The sequence below is a fragment of the Staurois parvus genome, unplaced genomic scaffold (assembly GCF_062004578.1).
Source record: "Staurois parvus isolate SC_StPar_1 unplaced genomic scaffold, SC_StPar_1.0 ptg000307l, whole genome shotgun sequence".
In the NCBI taxonomy this organism is placed as follows: Eukaryota; Metazoa; Chordata; class Amphibia; order Anura; family Ranidae; genus Staurois; species Staurois parvus.
Window position 1 is genome coordinate 266,417 of NW_028318103.1, and position 22,807 is coordinate 289,223.

The window sequence follows — 22,807 nt, forward strand, 5'->3', positions numbered from 1 at the left end:
TGTATGCGCTGCCCTGTACAGAAGTACCTCTCTGATACGCTTATGTCAGTGTACAGCTGCTGCATATTTCATTGGTTTTAACAGGCTGCTTGCAGTGGTCTGTACACTGCACCCGTCACTCCCAGGTGGAGAATTGTGCCTGAATGTATGCTTTATGGCCCTCTTGCAGAAATTGGCATGAAGCCAAATCATTTATTATATCAATGCTACAATATTAATAATTTGTGTGTGTGTGTATACATTGGATATAAAAAGTCTACACACCCCTGTTAAAATGTCAGGTTTCTGTGATGTAAAAAAAAAATGAGACAAAGCTAAATAATTTTAGAACTTTTTCCACCTTTAATGTGACCTATAAACAGTACAACTCAATTGAAAAACAAACTGAAATATTTTAGGGGTGAAGTAAACCTAAAACACTAAAATAATGTGGTTGCAAAAGGGTGCACATCCTCTTATAACTGGGGATGTAGCTGTGTTCAGAATTTAGCAATCACATTCAAAATCATGTTAAATAGGAGTCAGTACACACCTGCCATCATTTAAAGTGCCTCTGATTAACCCCAAATAAAGTTTAGCTGTTCTAGTAGGTCTTTCCTGACATTTTCTTAGTCGCATCCTACAGCAAAAGCCATGGTCCTCAAAGAGCTTCCAAAGCATGATATGCTGGGCTGTGGGGTAGAGTGGCAAGATGGAAGCCTTTTCTTACAAAGAAAAACATCCAAGCCCGGCTACATTTTGCAAAAACACATTTGAAGTCTCCGAAAAGCATGTGGGGAAAATGTGTTATGTTATGGTCTGATGAAACTGAGGTTGAAGTTTTTAAAATTTCCATAATACAAAAGATATGTTTAGCACAAAAACAGCACTGTGAATCACCAAAAGAACACCATACCCACAGTGAAGCATGGTGGTGGCAGCATCATGCTTTGGGGCTGTTTTTCTTCAGCTGGAACTGGGGGCCTTAGTCAAGGTAGAGGGAATTATGAACAGTTCCAAATACCAGTCAATATTGGCACAAAACCTTCAGGCTTCTGCTAGAAAGCTAAACATGAAGAGGAACTTCATCTTTCAGCATGACAATGACCCAAAGCATACATCCAAATCAACAAAGGAATGGCTTCACCAGAAAAAGATTCAAGTTTTGGAATGACCCAGCCAGAGCCCAGACCTGAATCCAATCAAAAATCTGTGGGGTGATCTGAAGAGGACTGTGCACAGGAGATGCCCTCGCAATCTGACAGATTTGGAGTGTTTTTGCAAGGAAGAGTGGGCAAATATTGTCAAGTCAGGATGTGCCATGCTGATAGACTCATACCCAAAAAAGACTGAGTGCTGGAATCACATCAAAAGGTGATTCAACAAAGTATTAGTTTAAGGGTGTGCACATTTATGCAACCATATTTTTTTAGTTTTTTTTTGTTTTTACTTCCCTCCATCTAAAATATTTCAGTTTGTTGTTCAACTGAGTTGTACAGTTTAGTTCACATTAAAGGTGGAAAAAGTTCTGAAATGATTTATCTTTTGTCTCATTTTTCTACATCACAGAAACCTGACAAATTAACAGGGGTGTGTAGACTTTTTATATTGTGTGTGTGTGTGTAATTATTTAGAAACCCAAAAGAAATTCAGAACTTTAAAAGATAAGTTCACCACCTGTAACCTGTTACTCCTGTATTTAGGATGTAACATGTTACAGTACAGCACCTGCCCACACTCCCCTCACAGGGCTCCACCCTCACAACCACGTAATTAGTTCAGTTTTCTGTGAATTAATGAAATACAAGTACCATCTGCCACAGTGGCGGACGGCTTGTAGTTCTCAACGAACAGTGAAGTCGCTGGTGAGCGCCCTTGTAGTTCATTGATTCTTCCTGCAGTTCAGTAACTGTCTGCCCGGGAGGTACGGGCAAACAGCTGAGAGTCTGCAGGATCCTGGCATTGTATCCGTGATTTGCTGATTGTGGGTGCAATGCTTTACAGACTGCAGTGTAAAATGAGAAAAAAATGCACATATTTAATTTTTAAAAAATTTTTTTTACAATAGGGGAACTTATCCTTTAAATAATAAACCATTGTGCTACTGATCTTTTCTACATAACCTGTATACAACATTAATCTTCCTGTAAGTGACCAACGTGAGTCCAAAGTGTCCACAACAAATATAGTCCACAATGTCCACAGCAATTATTATTCAATCTTCTGGGAAAATCCAGGATACCAGGACAGCTCCAGCAGCAAAGACTGACAACTTGGCATCACCCCTTCTGAGGATGCACTTTGTGTGCGAAACGTGTTAAGGAGGAGCCATACACACCTGAAACGTCACGCCACCAGATCTAGGAGGTCCGGTGGCCCCATAACTATCCAGCTGGTCAGTTTTTCTAAATGGTTTATGAACGGTTTTGCTGCATGCTTTGTCTACATTTCATTGGCGATAGCCTCCATTTGCTTTTTATTTATGCATCACTTTTAACCATTATTAAAAGAATTTATATTTTGACCTACTACACTATGGCCACTATTCTCTGCTCCACATCAAGCATTTAACCCCCCAGGACCATATGGTGACCACCCTGAGGCCCAGAGGAGAGTGACTCATATAAGCTGACCCCCATCGCAGCTTCCACCAGTAGAGAAGATCTCTCGAGGCGCCAGTATTGTGGGACAGCCTGTCCAGTGTGAACTGCACCTTCCACAGGATAAGAGGGGACCTCTGGCTATTAATATTGCGCTTACCTAATGTGCATCTGAACGTGTATGTGACCAACTACAAGCCATCACCCGTGGCCTTCAAATCATCTGGATTTTTACAATTCTCTGCCAAGTTGTCAGTCTTTGCTGCTGGAGCTGTCCTGGTATCCTGGATTTTCCCAGAAGATTGAATAATAATTGCTGTGGACATTTTGGACTATATTTGTTGTGGACACTTTGGACTCACGTTGGTCACTTACAGGAAGATTAATATTGTATACAGGTTATGTAGAAAAGGTTTTGATAATTGCACTTTCAGGGGTGAAAGGTTGACTTTTCTTTGGGGTATTACACTTAGTCTTGTTTATTATCATTATGCTACTGAGCTCAGTGTGTTAACACTTTTTGATTCTGAATTAATAAAAGCAAAACATTTTATACACACTGACCACCAATAAAACATAGTAAGGATATTCAGGATTGTGGGGCCCCCTATGCTAGTCACACAAGACCTGGTCAATAAGACCAGACTGGCCCTGCCCCCTTGTCATTGCTGCTGATAATATATTAGAACTTCAGATCCTGATGGAGAATTATGGGTCATCTTCAGTAAATGGCCTGGGATACTATGTAATATTGAGATGGTCGTTCAGATGGGCTCCTCTTTACCTCTTCTCTGGTTGTGTTTCATGTCATCAGTCGTGGGATGAAGTTTGAGAATGTGCAGACGCTGACTGACGCCATCAGTGATATCATAACTGACATGAAGTGGTGTTGGTGAGTGTGCAGATTGTAAGACTCTGATTCTGAGACTTTGTGGAGATGGATACTTACATATGTCTACTTTATGGGTAGGGTGGATCAGGCTGGAGTCATCTGCAAGCAGGAAGGCATTTTTCGAGTGAACTGTATGGACTGCCTGGATAGGACCAATGTTGTTCAAGCTGCCATTGCTCGTGTTGTCATGGAACATCAGGTAATATTGTTGGATCTACAAAGATAATACACCTTTCCATGCACTTCCTACTTCATTATCTCTAATCTGCCCAGCACATTAAATGTTTCATATTTTCCTGGTCTCTCCACCTACCCTTCATTTTACCTTCTTGTCAGTCACATCGCCTAACTTCTTTTCAAATTTATATTGCTTATAGTCGCCCCCCCACCCCAACTTCTGTCATCTCATTTTCTACAGACGTTCTAGACCTATTCTGCCCTTTTTGATGCCTTCTAATGTGGTCATCCAGATATGTAATGTAGGACATCTATGAAATGATCCAAGTTACTTTGCGTTTTGAGGGGTTTCTTCTTTGTCAATCTGTTATTTATATTTGTCCTCCGGTTTATATTCACCTCCCACACTCCTCCTATCCTTTTTGGTAGTTTCCTCCCCCTCCAAAAGATATCCTATTGTTTGTTTATAGTCCTTTCCCAGAGTCGTCCCCATCATTTATAGTCCCCTTCCAGACTCCTTCCGTCAATTGTAGTCCCCTTCCAGACTCCTTCCGTCAATTGTAGTCCCCTTCCAGACTCCTTCCGTCAATTGTAGTCCCCTTCCAGACTCCTCCCGTCAATTGTAGTCCCCTTCCAGACTCCTCCCGTCAATTGTAGTCCCCTTCCAGACTCCTTCCGTCAATTGTAGTCCCCTTCCAGACTCCTTCCGTCAATTGTAGTCCCCTTCCAGACTCCTTCCGTCAATTGTAGTCCCCTTCCAGACTCCTTCCGTCAATTGTAGTCCCCTTCCAGACTCCTTCCGTCAATTGTAGTCCCCTTCCAGACTCCTTCCGTCAATTGTAGTCCCCTTCCAGACTCCTTCCGTCAATTGTAGTCCCCTTCCAGACTCCTTCCGTCAGGTGTAGTCCCCTTCCAGACTCCTTCCGTCAGGTGTAGTCCCCTTCCAGACTCCTTCCGTCAGGTGTAGTCCCCTTCCAGACTCCTTCCGTCAATTGTAGTCCCCTTCCAGACTCCTTCCGTCAGGTGTAGTCCCCTTCCAGACTCCTTCCGTCAATTGTAGTCCCCTTCCAGACTCCTTCCGTCAGGTGTAGTCCCCTTCCAGACTCCTTCCGTCAATTGTAGTCCCCTTCCAGACTCCTTCCGTCAATTGTAGTCCCCTTCCAGACTCCTTCCGTCAATTGTAGTCCCCTTCCAGACTCCTTCCGTCAATTGTAGTCCCCTTCCAGACTCCTTCCGTCAATTGTAGTCCCCTTCCAGACTCCTTCCGTCAGGTGTAGTCCCCTTCCAGACTCCTTCCGTCAGGTGTAGTCCCCTTCCAGACTCCTTCCGTCAGGTGTAGTCCCCTTCCAGACTCCTTCCGTCAGGTGTAGTCCCCTTCCAGACTCCTTCCGTCAGGTGTAGTCCCCTTCCAGACTCCTTCCGTCATTTATAGACTCATCTCAGGGCTATGTTACCTTGAGTCCTTCTGTCAATTTTATTCTCCTCACAGTTGTCTGGTGTGGAGCATTAGGTGGTGTATGTTCTATTAATGTATAATTTTTACAGGTAATGTGAAGCAGTAATAAGTTTTCTTATCTGTACTCCCAGCTGAAGAAACTTGGTGTGATGCCCCCAGAGCAGCTGCTGCCAATGAAGTGCTACCGACTTTACCAAATTATGTGGGCAAACAACGGAGATTCCATAAGCAAGCAGTATGCAGGCACAGCCGCTCTGAAGGTCTGTTATCAACTTTCACTTTTCCATATTTACCATTCCAAAATTTGTCTTTTACAGTGTCGCCCACATCATACTGCCATATACAGTCATGGCCGAAATTGTTGGCACCCTTGATATTTCTCCAGGAAATCATGTATTTCTCACGAAACGTATTGCATTAACACATGTTTTGCTATACACATGTTTATTCCCTTTGTGTGTATTGGGACAAAACAAAAAAGGGAGGAAAGAAAGCAAATTCGACATAATGTCACACAAACCTCCAAAAATGGGCTGGACAAAAGTATTGGCACCCTTTCACAACTGCGGATAAATAAGAATGTTACAAGCATGTGATGCTCCTGTAAACTCACCTGGGGCAAGTAACAGGTGTGGGCAATATAGAAATCACACCTGAAAGCAGATAAAAAGGAGAGACGTTCACTTAACCTTTGCATTGTGTGTCTGTCTGTGCCACACTAAGCATGGACAACAGAAAGAGGAGACGAGAACTGTCTGAGGACCTGAGAACCAAAATTGTGGCAAAATATCAACAATCTCAAGGTTACAAGTCCATCTCCAGAGAACTAGATTTGCCTTTGTCCACAGTGCGCAACATTATCAAGAAGTTTGCAACCCATGGCACTGTAGCTAATCTCCCTGGTCGTGGACGGATGAGGAAAATTGATGAAAGATTGCAACGCAGAATAGTCCGGATGGTGGATAAGCAGCCCCAAACATGTTCCAAAGACATTCAAGCTGTCCTGCAGGCTCAGGGAGCATCAGTGTCAGCGCGAACTATCCGTCGACATTTAAATGAAATGAAACGCTATGGCAGGAGACCCAGGAGGACCCCACTGCTGACACAGAGACATAAAAAAGCAAGACTACAGTTTGCCAAAATGTACTTGAGTAAGCCAAAAGCCTTCTGGGAAAACGTCTTGTGGACAGATGAGACCAAGATAGAGCTTTTCGGTAAAGCACATCATTCTACTGTTTACCGAAAACGGAATGAGGCCTACAAAGAACAAAACACAGTACCTACGGTAAAATATGGTGGAGGTTCAATGATGTTTTGGGGTTGTTTTGCTGCCTCTGGCACTGGGTGCCTTGACTGTGTGCAAGGCATCATGAAATCTGAGGATTACCAAAGGATTTTGGGTCGCACTGTAGGGCCCAGTGTCAGAAAGCTGGGTTTGCGTCCAAGATCCTGGGTCTTCCAGCAGGACAATGACCCCAAACATACGTCAAAAAGCACTCAGAAATGGATGGCAAAGAAGCGCTGGAGAGTTCTGAAGTGGCCAGCAATGAGCCCAGATCTAAATCCCATTGAACACCTGTGGAGAGATCTTAAAATTGCTGTTGGGAAAAGGTGTCCTTCCAATAAGAGAGACCTGGAGCTGTTTGCAAAGGAAGAGTGGTCCAAAATTCCGGGTGAGAGGTGTCAGAAGCTTATTGATGGTTATAGGAAGCGACTGATTTCAGTTATGTTTTCCAAAGGGTGTGCAACCAAATATTAAGTTAAGGGTGCCAATACTTTTGTCCAGCCCATTTTTGGGGTTTTGTGTGACATTATGTCATATTTGCTTTTCTGCCTCTGTTTTATATTTGTTCCAATACATACAAAGGGAATAAACATGTGTATAGCAAAACATGTGTTAATGCAATACCTTTTTTGTGTGAAATACTTGATTTTCAGGAAAAATATCAAGGGTGCCAACAATTTCGGCCATGACTGTAGGTGTTTGCAGTGTATACTGTGCTTATGTCATTGCTGCTGTAAAATATAACTTTTATACACAGCTAAAAAAAAAAAGAAAAACTCTTTTTAATCAGAGTATAACATCAAGTCAATTAAACTCCTGGGATATTGATCTGGTCAGTTAAGTAGCAGAAGAGGTTGTTAATCAGTTTCAGCTGCTTTGGTGTTAATGAAATTAACAACATGTGCACTAGATGGGCAACAATGAGACGATCCCCAAAACAGGAATGGTTTTACAGGTGGGGGCCATTTACTTTTTTTTCCCTGCTCGTCGTTTTTGGCTAGGGTCAGTGTCACTACTGGTAGCATGAGGCGATACCTGGATCCTACAGAGGTTGCACAGGCAGTCCAACTCCTCCAGGATGGCACATCAATACGTGCCATTGCCAGAAGGTTTGCTGTGTCTCCCAGCACAGTCTCAAGAGCATGGAGGAGACTCCAGAAGACAGGCTATTACTCTAGGAGAGCTGTACAGGGCAATAGAATGTCTTTAACCTATCAGCAGGACCGGTATCTGCTCCTTTGTGCAAGGAGGAACAGGATGAGCACTGCCAGGGCCCTACAAAATGACCTCCAGCAGGCCACTGGTGTGAATGTCTCTGACCAAACAATCAGAAACAGACTGCATGAGGGTGGCCTGAGGGCCCAACGTCCTCTAGTGGGCCCTACGTCCTCTAGTGGGCCCTGTGCTCACTGCCTGGCACCATAGGGCTCAATTGGCATTTGCCATTGAACACCAGAATTGGCAGGTCGCCACTGGCGCCCTTTGCTTTTCACAGAGGAGAGCAGGTTCACCCTGAGCACATGTGACAGACGTGAAAGGGTCTGGAGAAGCCATTGAGAATGTTATGCTGCCTGTAACATCGTTCAGCATGACCGTTTTGGTGGTGGGTCAGTGATGGTCTGGGAAGGAATATCCATGGAGGGACGCACAGATCTCTACAGGCTAGACAATGGCACTCTGACTGCCATTAGGTATCGGGATGAAATCCTTGGACCCATTGTCAGACCCTACACTGGTGCAGTGGGTTCCTCCTGGTGCACAACAATGCCCGGCCTCATTTGGCGAGAGTATGCAGGCAGTTCCTGGAGGATGAAGGAATTGATACCATTGAATGGCCCCCACACTTTCCAGTCATAAATTCAATAGAACACCTCTGGGATATCATGTTTTAGTCTATCCGACAACTCCAGGCTGCACCTCAGACTGTCCAGGAGCTCAGTGATGCCCTGGTCCAGATCTGGGAGGAAATACCCCAGGACACCATCCATCCTCTCATTAGTAGCATGCCCCGACGTTGTCAGGAATGCATGCAAGCACGTGGGGGCCATAGGAACTACTGAGGACCATTCTGAGTTGCTGCAATGAAATTTCAGCAAAGTGGACTAACCTGCTGCATCATTTTTTCACTTTGATCTTCAGGGCGACTTTGAATTCAGTCCTCTGTAGGTCGATCATTTTCATCAAATGATGGGGCATCCTTACATTCCTAACACATTACCCAGTCCATGTTAGTATAGATATTCAGCATGAGATTTTTTTTTCCATTGAGATCTGATGTGTTTTCAAAATGCTTCTTTTCATTTTTTTGAGCAGTGTATTTGGAGATCAGGGAAGTCACTCCTGCATTTTTTAAATTGTATCTGGAGAGCGGTGATGTTACTTCTCTATAATAACTTCTATCTGGAGAGCGGTGATGTCACTCCTGAACTATATAAACTGTCTTGTCGACATTGGTGTGTAGCCATCCCAGTAATGTCTTGTGGTTTTATGTGAACATCTGCCCTGGTATAAAACTGGGGCCACCTTCACCTCTGTATGATGTAATGTACTCACAATGGGCTCAATTCGCAATGCTTTAAGACAAGGATAAGAAGATTTCTTTTTTACCATGCCACTCCTTTTTCAAATCTCACTGGACTCTGCTAAAAAAAAAAATATAACCATCAGATTTTTTTAAAATAAGTATCCTGATATGTTTGCTTTGTAAATAAAACCTGTATGTGTGAGAAGCCTGTCCAGCAGTGGAGCAGATTGACACTGACACTGATCTTGTGTATTCTGGGGGTTGACCTGCAATATAGGGGAGTGACGCTGATCTTCTGTACTGGAAGGATGACCAGTTGTGGTGTAGAGGGACATTGATCTCTTTTTTTTTTTTTTTTTATTATAATTTAAATATTTATTAATTTTCCATTTTAAATACATTTCATCATCATATTGTATATATAAAAAATACATTATAATATCCAACATTTCTACTTTATTTGCTCTATTCCAGATTTCCCTCCCACCTCCTCCCCCCACCCTATCCCCATCTCCCTTCCCTTCATTTTCTCTGCAACTTCTTATAACAGCAAGTGAAATTTTTCTATTATTTTCTTTATTCTTTCCTATACTTCATGTATAATCTAGCTCTTTCCCAATTCTCCCATTTCCCATAATAGGCCTCCATCTTATCTTTTTGATTATGACAGAGTTTTTCCATCTTTTTAATCTGCTCTACTCTTTCTATCCAATCCTCTTCCTTCGGCACTTCCATTCTCTGCCAGAATTTGGGTATCAGAGCTTTTGCAGCATTTATATAGTACCATATCCCTGATTTTTTATATTTATTTACTGTTATATCCATATTATGCAAAATACATACTTCTGGGTCTAGATTTATGTCTATTTCTGTTAACTTTCCTATCAAATGGATTATTGTCTTCCAAAATACCTGGATTTTTGGGCATCCCCACCATATATGGTATACCGTACCTATTTCTCCAGATCCCCTCCAACATAACGGTGAAGGGACATTGATCTCTTGTATGTTTGGGGAGGTTGGCTGCTGTTGGCATTTGTTTTTTTTTTTCTAATATCGAATGTCCTCACAGGGGGATTTCACACGCACTGGAGAGAGGAAATTGGCCGGTGTAATGAAAGACGGAGTAAACTCTGCCAACCGATACTACTTAAACCGATTCAAAGATGCATACCGACAGGCTGTGATAGGTAAGTGTGCACAGAGCTGTGTAAGTCTGTAAGTGTGTGTCATGTACATGTGACCTTTTGATTTTCACGTGACCTACGTGATGCTTGCACTAAGTCTTGCTATGGTATAGGTTTGATGTCACATTCAGACTGTATATAACATAGCTGCTCATTTCTGGTTGTGTTTTCTGTAGATCTGATGCAGGGGGTCCCAGTGACAGAAGATCTTTACTCCATATTCACTAAAGAGAAGGAACACGAGGCTCTCCACAGACAGAGCCAGAGGAACCACCAAGAGCTCATCAGCCAGCTGCTTCAGAACTACATGCAGATCCTCTTGCCAGACAGCGAAAAGTTCCACGGCGGCTGGGCACTTATCGACTGCGACCCCAGGTGTGTCTGCAGCAGAGAACTCACCTTGACATGATGCTGCCCACACCGAAGACCATAAACCCTATTGTGATTGCTACTGTTAATTATTCATCTTATCAAGCAAGAGCAAAGACAGCAAAGAACCTTTGTATGTTAATTCTGTAGTCATATAGTGGATTCCCCTATTAGCCATAGTGTCCTCCCAGCTCCACATTGTCTGTTCCCTGGGTGAGGCCTACCCACAGCTGACATGTTTCGCTGTCCTATTGCTATTCCTATAGTCTTTAAATTGCATTCATATTTCTTTTTAACACTTCTTTTCATATGGTGTGGCAGTCCTGCCTCTACAATGTGAGTTAAGGTAGAACTATAAGCAAAATTTTTTTTTCCTTTTATTAAAGTTTTGCATGGCGTGGAGATGGATTAGAACACCTATTAGGTTTTTATTGGAGTCTGTGCCTCCATTAGGGAGATTCACCCTCTCTTTTTGTCCTGTTTACCATTATCATCAAAATTGAAAGTAAAAAAAAATCCCAAATTCTTGGTTGTCCTCAGACAAGTACCAGAGGGGAAATTTTCCAGTGTAGACACTAGATCTGGTGACCTGGGGTCTCCAAGGGAGTTCCTCTCACTTCTCGTTTTGGCTATGGGACAGAAAGTGAAGGTAAATCTCCCCAATGGGACACAGATGGCAAAAAATAAACAGACAGTGGTTATAATCAATAAACAGACAGTGGTTATAATCCTACAAAAAAATGTTTTGCCTATAGTTCTACTTTAAAGAAGCCCCTGTGCCTATCTTGTCCTTGATGCACAATAATCTGCACAGCCACTTTCACCCTCTGACAAGTCCCTTTGTTTACTTTGTATCCTGCTGCCTTCACAAGCTGCTTTACTTTCTGCCCCAGTCACTTGGAGTTAGTGTTGTACTACTCTGCCCTCTAGTATGGTGTCAAGGGGGGAAAATGTACTCTGCCCTCTAGTATGGAGTCAGGGGGGAAAATGTACCCTGCCCTCTAGTGTGGTGTCAGGGGGGAAATGTACTCTGCCCTCTAGTGTGGAGTCAGGGGGGAAATGTACTCTGCCCTCTAGTGTGGAGTCAAGGGGGAAATGTACTCTGCCCTCTAGTGTGGAGTCAGGGGGGAAATGTACTCTGCCCTCTAGTGTGGAGTCAGGGGGGAAATGTACTCTGCCCTCTAGTGTGGTGTCAGGGGGGAAATGTACTCTGCCCTCTAGTATGGAGTCGGGGGAAAATGTACTCTGCTCTTTAGTGTGGAGTATGAAGGAGATGTAGAAAAAAGAGAAAACGGGTGGCGCACACACCTAGTGCATTATCCAAGGTTTATTGTAAGGTGTGAAAAAATAATAACATACAGACGAAGCATGTATCTAAAAAGCATAGAAAAATGACAATGGCCACAACGGCAGGCAAGGTGTTCTCACTGTCAGTGCGGTCAAATGGCTGACGTGTTTCGGGGACGAATCCCTTTCCTCAGAGCCAATGACCAGCCTGTATGGAGGTCAAGTAGTAAATAACCAGGGCTAGATGCCTTGGGAGCAAAGCTCCACCTCCTCTACTTGTTATAAGATGAGGGGTTGGAGGGGGTTATTTAAAGTGCAATCTTTTGTAGTTTTTATAAATGCATATACATACATATATACACATGCATATACACATATACAAAGATACATACATACGATATGAAGGAGATGTGCTAGGACAAAGTCTGGGGCGGGATGCGCTCCTCCCTCTAGCGCGGAGTCTGGGGCGGGATGCGCTCCTCCCTCTAGCGCGGAGTCTGGGGCGGGATGCGCTCCTCCCTCTAGCGCGGAGTCTGGGGCGGGATGCGCTCCTCCCTCTAGCGCGGAGTCCTATTTTATGGGAAATCTTTGTACCAGTAATTGCTCCGTTGTGTTCTTCTAACTGTCTCATTTTCTTGTAGCCTCATTGATGCCACCCACAAAGATGTTGAAGTCCTCCTGCTGCTTTCAAATTGTGCTTATTATGTGGCCTAGTAAGTGACAAACAAACCTCATCGCCCTTCTATTTCTCATAATGTCTAGTGTCATTGAGCGGGGGCCATTTTGGGAGAATATGGCTATGCCCATTGCTAACTCTGTTTCTGCTTTTGTTCAGCTATGATGACGAGGTGGACAAAGTGAATCAATATCAGCGCTTAAGTTTGGATGACTTGGAAAAGATTGAGATTGGTGAGTCCTGTGTTGCTGGATGTAATCTAGAAATGTAATAAATTGCTCTTATTAACTGGCTTAGGCTGAGACTTTCCTCTGCTGTTGTGCGGAGATGTGGGTCTCACTCGGCTTCCATCCAAATTTTCTTTCTAGTGCCCTGTTCTTCAGTTGTTCTTTGTGCTTCTGTCTTGTCTCCTTTATTGCTTCTCCGTCCAGATCCATCTTTTTCTGTCTTCTCCTTGGTGTCTTTTGCAACCTGCTGCCATATTGTAATGTTTTTCCTCTGGTTCAGGCCCCGAACCTACATTTTTTGGGAAGCCCAAATTCTCATGTATGCGGCTGCACTACAGATACATGGGGAACAGCGGCTACTTCCACACATTGAGGGCTGTGGCACGGAGCCCTGAAGAAGATGGAAAAGGTAAATCCAAAATATTTTGAGCTTTACATAAAACTGCCAGACAGAGAAGGTGGTGGCTGGCTTATGGGAGCTTGCAGTCCAAAGAGGACCTGTAAGATATTGGTGTACATATGTTCTCTATACAAAGATGCATCTTTTAAGACTGACCCTTCTGAAGCTTACGCCTATTAATGTAGCTTATAGTTTATGGACTCTCATGAATCACATCTCACATTGGTCAAGAAGCCAAATCAAACATGGCACAAAAAGGAAAACCTTTAAACCAATGAGTAGATATGCTATAAAGCTAAGAAACCAAGGTTTATGGAAAGTGGGGCAGAGAACCAGGTCCTTAAAGGGTTTGAGAACCATATGTGACTCTAAAGGTTGGGTTACTGCGCTCTGTGGCTGGTTACCAGGGTAGTAGATGAGACACAGCAAAGGCATTATTCCCATAACCCATATGTGGCTGCTGAACCCATGTAAGGGTGGTGTGGTGTGGTGTAGTGTAGTGTAGATCAGCTTGATGTATCTGTAATGCACATTTGGGGATTATTGTGAGGATTTGGTATGGATTTTCTATATGCAGTTTGTAATAATATATGTACATGGGGGGGGGCATATTAAAAATAAATAGCATCCTACTTCCCTCTTTAAGCACTACACAATGGTTGTGCTTTACTGCTCTTCTCACAGTACAAGTCATGAGATGGCTGAAAACAATTCACTCCCTACGTGGCTGGTCATAATATCATGGCAGTTGTTAAGCAGTAACCGTGTGATTGTAGTGGACTGAAATGTTATACCAAACATAAACACTAAAATAATAGCTCAAAATATCAGCACATTGAAAATTATACTAAACTCATATTTATTAAACCCAGGTACAGTTCCTTTTACTTACATCTTTCTACGGTCTCAGCCAGAATCTGTTTGATTTACAGACACACTGCTGTGTATAGCGGAGATGCTGCGGATTACCAAACAAGCCATGGAGTCTGACGTCCCTGTAATTGAGAAGAAACTAGAGAGGTGAGGAGGTGGCTGATGATATGTATCTGAAGGAGATGGATTTGTGCAAAATAACTGTGGTGGTTGGTAGAATGTGAAACCTCATAGACCAGCTTTACTATGGTGTTCAGTCCATTGTCTGATACTGGAGGGATTAGGCATGCTGTGTGGGGCATAATTATGTTTCTATGGGGCTGAGCTCTGATGAAGAAGGGACCTCTTTCGAAAGTCGTCAGCCTTACTTTGAGAGTCTACCCCTGCGATGTGACTCGCACTGGTTCTACACTCCTAAAGTTCCTTTGAGGACCTATATGCTTGATTTACTTCGTTGTTTGTGACTATTCTTTTCAATTTAATAAAATCACAGTTTACTGAGGTAATGCGCAAGGTTGGTGCGCTTTTTTTTGTTTCACTTTGCAGTGTCTCTGGAAGTCCCAAAACAGCAAGCTGACCTTTTTTGTACAAGTAATGCAGGTTTATTTATTGTATGTTCTCCAGATGGTGACTGTCTTGTCTTGTTGCAGGAAGAGCAGCAAACCTCATGAGGATATAATGGGGATAAATTCCAAAAGCCAGAAACTAGGGATGAACACCATGGGCCTCGCTCAGAGCAAGAACTTCTTGATGAGTAAATTTTCGTCCCTTAACCAGAAAGTCAAACAAACCAACATTGGAAGTCTTCGAAAGTTAGGTACATTTAACAAAGCAGAAGTGAAGGGCTTCCTTAAACCCAACCTGCAGGTCAACCTGTGGAAATCTGATAGCAGTCTAGAAAATCCCAGCACAGAGACCAAAGATCACATGGAGTCAGACTTGGAACTCTCATCAGACAGCGACTCTTTTCATTCCGATGATTATATTCCTAAATCAGATGATGATGGGCAGGTCATAGGCTCCATAGAGAACATCGGGCAGGTGGACTATGTACTACCTAGCTGCGGTATCATTGCTTCTGGTTCACGATTAGGCAGCCGATCACAGTCTGTCAGTAGCGCTGAGGTAAATCTTCACATTCCCACTGAGATCCAAGTAACCCAGTGTGAAGCATCACCCGAGGAGAACATTCTTATAGATTTTGGGACCCCAATTGATGCTTACTGCCACCAGTTTGTCCATGATGCCCAGACCAAAGATGGTGACTGCAAGGGTGGCGATGGTGTTACTAAAGAACAAATGGACCATGTATTATTGAGCAATAATTCCCCTCAAACATCTACTGTAATGGACCCAGAAACAGAGCAACTTTCTCGGCCTTCACAACTTGAGGTATCTGGAACCGACACTGGCTCCAGATTGTCTGTAGACCTTTCAGCAGCCTCTGGCCGGTCAAGCCCTGGATCTGCAGCTTCTCCAGCTGACAGCAATAGCAGCAGAGTCGTCTCTCCGTTCGCCAAGATCCGCAGTTCTGTAGTCCAAGTGGCAAACATCACCCAAGCTGGACTCACACAAGGGATTAATTTTGCTGTGGCTAAAGTGCAGAAGTCTCCAGAGCCGGCAACCGTTCCAGCCCAGCTACCAAATGACTTCAAAGAACTGTTCACACAGTGTCAGACACGAATTATACAAATTTAATGAAGATGATGCGGCAGTTCCCATCCATATATACAACATCACTTTCAATAATGTTTACATTTTTTTTTTTTTTTTTTTCGCTGTAGATAGGAATTATGTTAAACCGGGAGCTGGGTAAACGAACACTATTGTATTCAGACTGTTCCTTTAACCTCTGTGTTTTTTGTTGTTTTGGTTTTTTTTTTAGTAGGAAAAGCACTGTATTTTAGTTACTATTTATTTTTTAGAATTTTATATCTATTGTTACCTGTGAGATGCTGTATATCATTGTGTCACTGACACCTTATTTCCCATTTGCACAGTCTTCCCTCTTTGCCTTATAACTTTCTACAAGATTTCTAGGCATTAAACCCTTCACTGCCTGGCCAGTAAAGTATTAGAAGGACCAACCCTTTACACTGGAAAGTTCAAGGTACAGGCACTATTAGAGATTCGGGGCCTTGGCAGTTCTGTAGTAGAATAGAAGTTGTGTACTCCGCTCTCTCTATAATCTACTATTCTGAACTGTGATCGATTGCGCTCCACTGTATCCATCAGCAGTATGTGTAACCTTGTGTACTTTGTGATGTGCCTCTGTCTCACTGAAATTATTTATTTGTTTTGTGGCTGTTCTGTGTCATGAGAGGGAATTATTTTAATAAAAAAAAAAAATACTTTAATGTGATACCTTATACAGTATACTGAATGTGCAATTTAATGATCAAGGGGATTTTACATTTTTCAATAAGTCCAGCTGGGAGCACGGCAGACATTTGTGGTACTAATTCCACCCTTGAGGATGGGCACTAAGGGTCGTATTTATAACAAATTTGCAGAGCTGTTCATCCTTTAACCACTTCCCGACCGGCCGTTGCATATAAACGGCCGGACGGTGGCAGTGCAGGGTCGGGTGGCCGTTTCTAAACGGCCTTCCCGCACCCTGCTTGTGCGCGCTCCCTGGGAGCGCGCAGCACCGCAATCCGGTGCCCACTGTGTCCTCCAGACACAGTGAAACACCGATCGTCGGACGGGACCTCTATACGAGGTCCCGATCATGTGATCACTGATTGGCCAATCAGTGATCACATGCAAAGTAGTAAGCAAGATGTCACTTGTGACATCATTGCTTACTACGTGTGAAATCTGTGAATGATCACAGAGGTCACATGGTACAAGGCTATTCACAACAGCCTTGTACCATGTGACAAGCTGTGACCAATCACAGCTCACTCAGTACTTCTCAATGAGTGCAAGAATGCAGACAGAGAGAAGGCGAAATGATTGCTTTTACACCCATATAGGATGTAAAAGCAATGTGTAAAAAAAAAAAAAAAAAAAAAAAAAAAAAATCTTCATCACCCCCCACAAGTAGTACAGTGTCACCATGGTGACACTGTACTGCTAAGGTGACAGTATGTGTAAAAAAAAAAAAATATAAAAATGGAAAAAAAAGTTTAAAAATTATAATTTTTGGTTATAAACTAATTTGGATCTTTTTTTTTTTTTTTTTACTAAAAAGATAATGGAATACATTTTGGCCAATATTTATGATGAAATATTATTTATTTGCAAAATGTTGTAAAAAAACACTTTTTTTCAAAATTTTTGGACTTTTTCATTTACATAGCAAAAAAAATAAAAATCCCAGTGGTGAATAAATACCACCAAAATAAAGCTTTATCTGTCTCAAAAAAATGGTAAAAAATTAATTTGGGTACAGTGTTCCATGACCGCGCAATTGTCATTCAAAGTGTGATAGAGCTGAAAGCTGAAAATTGGCCTGGACAGGAAGGGGGTAAAAGTGTCCGGACTGGAAGTGGTTAAAAACATGTATGTACACGTGTTCTGTGCAAATGGAGACAAAATTGAGATTAGGCCATTCTCTCTCCAGGTCCAATGTTATTCATTCATATAGAGTGAACCTGGAAATTACTGCATTAGGCCAACTAGATGGAGCTGATTATATTAATAAATATTTATGATTATCCCCTCCATGTATTGGCCACAATGCAGTATTCTCCTGATGCGCTTTACTCTTTTTCATTCAATGGTTTTATTGGTTTAAAGTGTTTCGTTTCTAAAGGCTAAAGGATTTTTATTTTGATCAGATTTATGCAATAAGGTAAAAAAAAAACCCTTTCTGAGTGCAGTTCCCCCCCATATACTTACCTGAGCCCCATCTCAATCCAGTGATGTGCATGAGAGCATCGGGTCTCTTTCTCCTCATTGGCTCGTAAAGCAGTGGGAGCCATTGTGTCCTGCTGCTGTCATGCAGCTAGGAAGCCAATGAGGAGAGAGCAGGGGGTGGGGCTGAGCCACATGCCATGATCGAATGGACATGCACAGCTCAGGAGCAAGTTTACTCAAGTCCTCCCCCCATAGCAAGATGCTTGTTATTGGGGAGCAATCAGCAGGGGGGAGGATCCAGGACCGCTGCTGGGGGACCCAAAAAGAAGAGGGTCAGGGCTGCTCTGTGCAAAACCATTGCACAGAGCAAGTAAGCATAACAGGTTTGTTTTTTTACAAAAAAATCTTTCCTTTTTAGAATCACTTTTAAAGGTAGTAAATACAGAACCACCAAAGGAAACCATGACATGCAAGCCAGCTATACAAAATAATTGGGTTCCAGGTGCCTAGCACATTTCAACATACTAGGAGTAATGTGGCATCTCAGAGCTCTACCAAAGCTTCATCTGAGGAGGGTGGACAGTAGTATTAAAGAGGAACAGGGTGGAGGGGAGGGGTAGGCTGATGCACTTTATTCTATGATAATGAATAGCATGCAACCTGGAGAGAAAATGGCCTAATAACATTTGATTTAGTCGCCTTTTGGCACAGAACAAATTAATACAGTTTTGCAAGATGAATAGTTCTGTGAAATCTGTTTCACAGCCGGAGGGCTAATCAACAACTGCATTGGTGAGTGTTACAGGATCACTAGTGATCATTATATATGCAGCCAAAAAAATATAATCTAAGTCCAAGGATGTACAACTCTAGGGAACCAATTAATCTTTGGACTAAGTACCACACACACGATGGAATAGATTGTGCAGAAAAATCTTGCTTCAGCTCGCCAGCACTTCCTTGGCAGGTGTTGAGTCTTATGACATCAATGCCCTGAAACACTAATCTAATCTGTCCAATTAGTTTCACTGGAAACTTTGAAAAGAGGCAAAAGATTTGCAGATTTACGACAGCCTGTTGGCTTGTGACTGCGTTTCAGTAATGCAAATATTAGGAAACAACATCATGAGCAGGCTGTCTGTAAAGCAGATGCCATTTTCTCACACTATCCCTGTAATATAATGAGGCATATCTGTCTAGGGGGAACAGAGGGACTGTAACTTCCTACAAATCTTATGGCTAAAATGGGCATTGGGTAATAACTAAATGTCGATATGCTAAAACTTGGTAAGTGTGTGTATAGAGGACCAGTAGCAACCAAGCCCGACATGGAAACAGAAGCCTAGGGCTGAAAAGTCTCACATACTTGCCATGGGTGTGGAATGAGCCACAATAGGGAAGTGTATAACGTGAACCATGGAACAGTGGCCAAGAGACAGTTTGGTGGATCAAGCAACCAGTGCCACTCCTGAAAGGAAGGGAATGGTGATGATAAAGTCCACCCTGAGGTCCCACACCACAGGCCTCCAGACAAAAGGAGGAGAGCAAGAGAGTTGGGCTGATTTCAAGTGGAGGGTAAAGACAACTGGGGCCATTTTACCAAAGTGATAGTCTTCACTCAAAAAAACCTTTCCATTTTGCTTAAATTAGTTTAAAAAAAAAGCATCCCCATGAGTAGATGGGTAATCAAAGTGAGTAGGAATTTGCGTTTCACGGGATTAGATAATTAAAATGAATATTCATAGAGATTTATGTGTGAAGATTCTGAACTGCTTCAGTAAAGCTGCCAAAAAGGCTCTGTAAAGATGGTACACACCTCTTTATCAAACCATCAGAACAAGGCTGCCAGCTCCATCCACTAGAGCAGTGTTTCTCAAACCTTTTTCAGTTGTGGCACCCCAATCTAAAATGTGGGGGGGGGGGACATAAATGTTACTCAAACCTTTTTCAGTTGTGGCACCCCAATCTAATGGGGAAGCTGAGTCTGGCCCAATGCACAACCACATTGATGGAATTCAATTCATGCCAGGGCCCCCAGTCACACATTTCCCAGCCAACAGCATGGCGGGGGGTGTGAAAAAATATATCCCTCTTCTGAATGCATAGGGGTGGGTATGCATGCCACTTATCCTGGACCAGTCATGCATAGTGTAAGTGAGCCAGCCACTATCATGGAATGGAAGGACTCCATGCATCCTGACCCCAGAGAATCATTGGTTGTTATGATGCTGGTGGCCAGCGTGCCCACACCATGGCAACTCATAATACTAATACAGGGCGAACTGTGTCCCATGCTTTGAGTATCCAAATAGCACCCTGCTTAAGAAACACTACACTAAAGAATACAGTACCCATGGGACAACCGCACTGGTGGCATCCACAGAAGGGTCCCCAGATCAGGGTATAAACCAGATGACCTAATGGTTGTGGCAACATGCCATCAAGGACATGTCTACAGCTGTAGAAATGCTTACTTTAGAAGTACCTAATGTCTTTTTCTTGAGTTGCGATAGTCATGAAATCGGCACTGAGTGGCAAATCCAGGTGTATAAACCCAAACCTCTTAACTAAAAGAGCTCCCCTCTTGGGACCTTGGGACCTATATGCAATGTATACAATTGTGGCAGGCGTTCCTGGCAGTAGCCCATTCCCCCTTCTGTGAATTCCAAATACTGTATATATACACAGCCCCATCCTTCATTTATTTGAATCTGCGAATGGAAACCAAAAACCTACAAGTCCCATCTGACACCACAGAAGAGAAACTAGTTAATAAAGCATATTTAGGGTGACATCACCACGATTCAAGTCCATGGATACTTCCTCCAGCTCTGCACCTGATTGCAGTTGCAGTGCTTTGCAGGCCTAAATTCATAAAATAATAAATGCATATTTTTGCAAGATTGTATTATTTCCTTTGCAAAAAATGAAGACCCTTCTAGGACACAAAGGAGGGGATTTACTATAACTGGAGCACTCAGAATCTTGAGCAGCTGTGCATGGTAGCCAGTCATCTTCTACCTTCAGCTTCTCCAATTAAGCTTTGGCAATGAAACCTGGAAGCTGATTGGTTTTTATGCAGAGCTGTTCCAAATTTTGCACTCTCCAGCTTTAGTAAATACCTCCCTAAGCTTCCATTGTGCATTCTTCCTAGGCAGAAGGGTATAGCCCACAATGCCTTTCCCTTGTTTGCCTAGTATCCACCCTCCTGCTGCATAGCATATACACATCAGAGGCCTGTGGTGTCCTGCAGTCAAGAATCTGGAGAACTTTCAGTGGTTTAAACTAGAGCAGAGGATGCAGTGGTTCTTCTTTCAAGCTGAGGTGGCAGCTAGATGACTGTCCCAAAGTACATCGTAAAGGAAGCTGCTAAACCACTTGTGAAACTAAACTTCACAATAGGTGTTCTGCTCAATTTATTGCAGATTGCTTGTCAACTTGCAGTCCCAAGGAAGTCTCAGCAAAGAGTTTTTTTTAAAGGAAACCTCAGAGAGAAACTTGTGGGTAGCAAATGCTGACCCATCTTCTAAAAATACTAGAGCACATTCATAAAGTATTCAGACCCCTTCACTTTTTATACTTTTGTTATGTTGCAGCCTGATCCTACAGTTCAAAAACAAACTAAACCAGCACTCAAATCTTCATGCAGACTAAAAGGAATTCGGAATGCCAAATGGAGAGGTGCAGCCCTTCAAAGATCAGGAAATTTGGATACTGCTAAAAAAACAAGGGCACACTCTCATCGTGCATTACCATGGTACACCAAGTATTTACTGAGAAAAATAGATATATACTCACAAACCAAAAGAGAATAAAAACAGAACAGGTGGTCCGCAATAACAGTCCAATGCAATACTGCGCCCTAAATAGGGATGAGCTGATGTGTTTCGGAAAATGAACCCCCTTCTTCAGAGCTAAAGTGTGCACCTGCTGATCCAACACATATATACCAAAGAGTGCTAAGGAGGTCAGAAAATCCAAAACCCCTCCTTAGCTCTCTTTGGTATATATGTGTTGGATCAGCAGGTACACACTTTAGCTCTGAAGAAGGGAGTTCGTCTCCCGAAATGTGTCAGCTCCTCCCTATTTAGGGCGCAGTATTGCATTGGACTGTTATTGCGGACTACCTGTTCTGTTTTTATTCTCTTTTGGTTTGTGAGTATATATCTATTTGTTTTCTCAATAAATACCTGATACTAGTTGTTTAAATATTTTTTTTCCCCTCTCAGTAATCTACACTCAGTTCCCCCATAATAACCAACTGAAAACAGAATTTTAGAACAGTCTGAATTTATTAAGAAGAGAAAACTGAAGTAGTCAGACTCTTTACTTAGTACTTTGTTAAAGGACCTTTGGCAGCAATTGTGTTATACATACATATAGATAGATGACATTTTTTTTCCTACTCATCTTTTCTGACTATTTTTCACTAGTTTTGCATTTGGCTAGGGTCAGTGTCACTACTGGTAGCATGAGGTGATACCTGGACCCTACAGAGGTTGCACAGGCAGTCCAGCTCCTCCAGGATGGCACATCAATACATGCCATTACTAGAAGGTTTGCTGTGTCTCCCAGCACAGTCTCAAGAGCATGGAGGAGATTCCAGGAGACAGGCAGTTACTCTAGGAGAGCTGGAAAGAGCCATAGAAGGTCCTTAACCTTAGCCCATCTGCAGGACCGGTATCTGCTTCTTTGTGCAAGGAGGAACAGGATGAGCACTGCCAGAGCCCTACAAAATGACCTCCAACAAGCCACTGGTGTGAATGTATCTGACTAAACAATCAGAAACAGACTTCATGAGGGTGGCCTGAGGGCCCAACGTCCTCTAGTGGGCCCTTTGCTCACCGCCCAGCCCCATAGAGCTTAATTGGCAGGTCCGCCACTGGTGCCCTGTGCTTTTCACAGATGAGAGCAGGTTCACCCTGAGCACATGTGACAGATGTGAAAGGGTTTGGAGAAGCCATGGAGAATGTTATGCTGCCTGTACCATCATTGAGCATGACTGTTTTGGTGGTGGGTCAGTGATGATCTGGGGAGACATATCCATGGAGGGACGCACAGACCTCTACAG

At 42.9% G+C, this 22,807-nt stretch overlaps 1 protein-coding gene across 1 annotated transcript in view; it reads left to right on the forward strand.

Moving 5' to 3' along the window:
- The window catches only part of INPP5F (inositol polyphosphate-5-phosphatase F), a 52,135-nt gene extending 35,834 nt beyond the window's left edge, over nucleotides 1–16,301 (forward strand). Inside the window, exons 11-20 of the mRNA XM_089683361.1 lie at nucleotides 3,394–3,471; nucleotides 3,550–3,670; nucleotides 5,236–5,364; nucleotides 9,986–10,103; nucleotides 10,277–10,475; nucleotides 12,398–12,469; nucleotides 12,592–12,665; nucleotides 12,940–13,068; nucleotides 13,992–14,079; nucleotides 14,583–16,301. Coding sequence (XP_089539487.1) covers nucleotides 3,394–3,471; nucleotides 3,550–3,670; nucleotides 5,236–5,364; nucleotides 9,986–10,103; nucleotides 10,277–10,475; nucleotides 12,398–12,469; nucleotides 12,592–12,665; nucleotides 12,940–13,068; nucleotides 13,992–14,079; nucleotides 14,583–15,630 — 2,056 coding nt within the window. The 3' untranslated portion in view covers nucleotides 15,631–16,301. The remainder of the gene's footprint in view (nucleotides 1–3,393; nucleotides 3,472–3,549; nucleotides 3,671–5,235; nucleotides 5,365–9,985; nucleotides 10,104–10,276; nucleotides 10,476–12,397; nucleotides 12,470–12,591; nucleotides 12,666–12,939; nucleotides 13,069–13,991; nucleotides 14,080–14,582) is intronic.
- The last annotated feature ends 6,506 nt before the right edge of the window (nucleotides 16,302–22,807 follow it).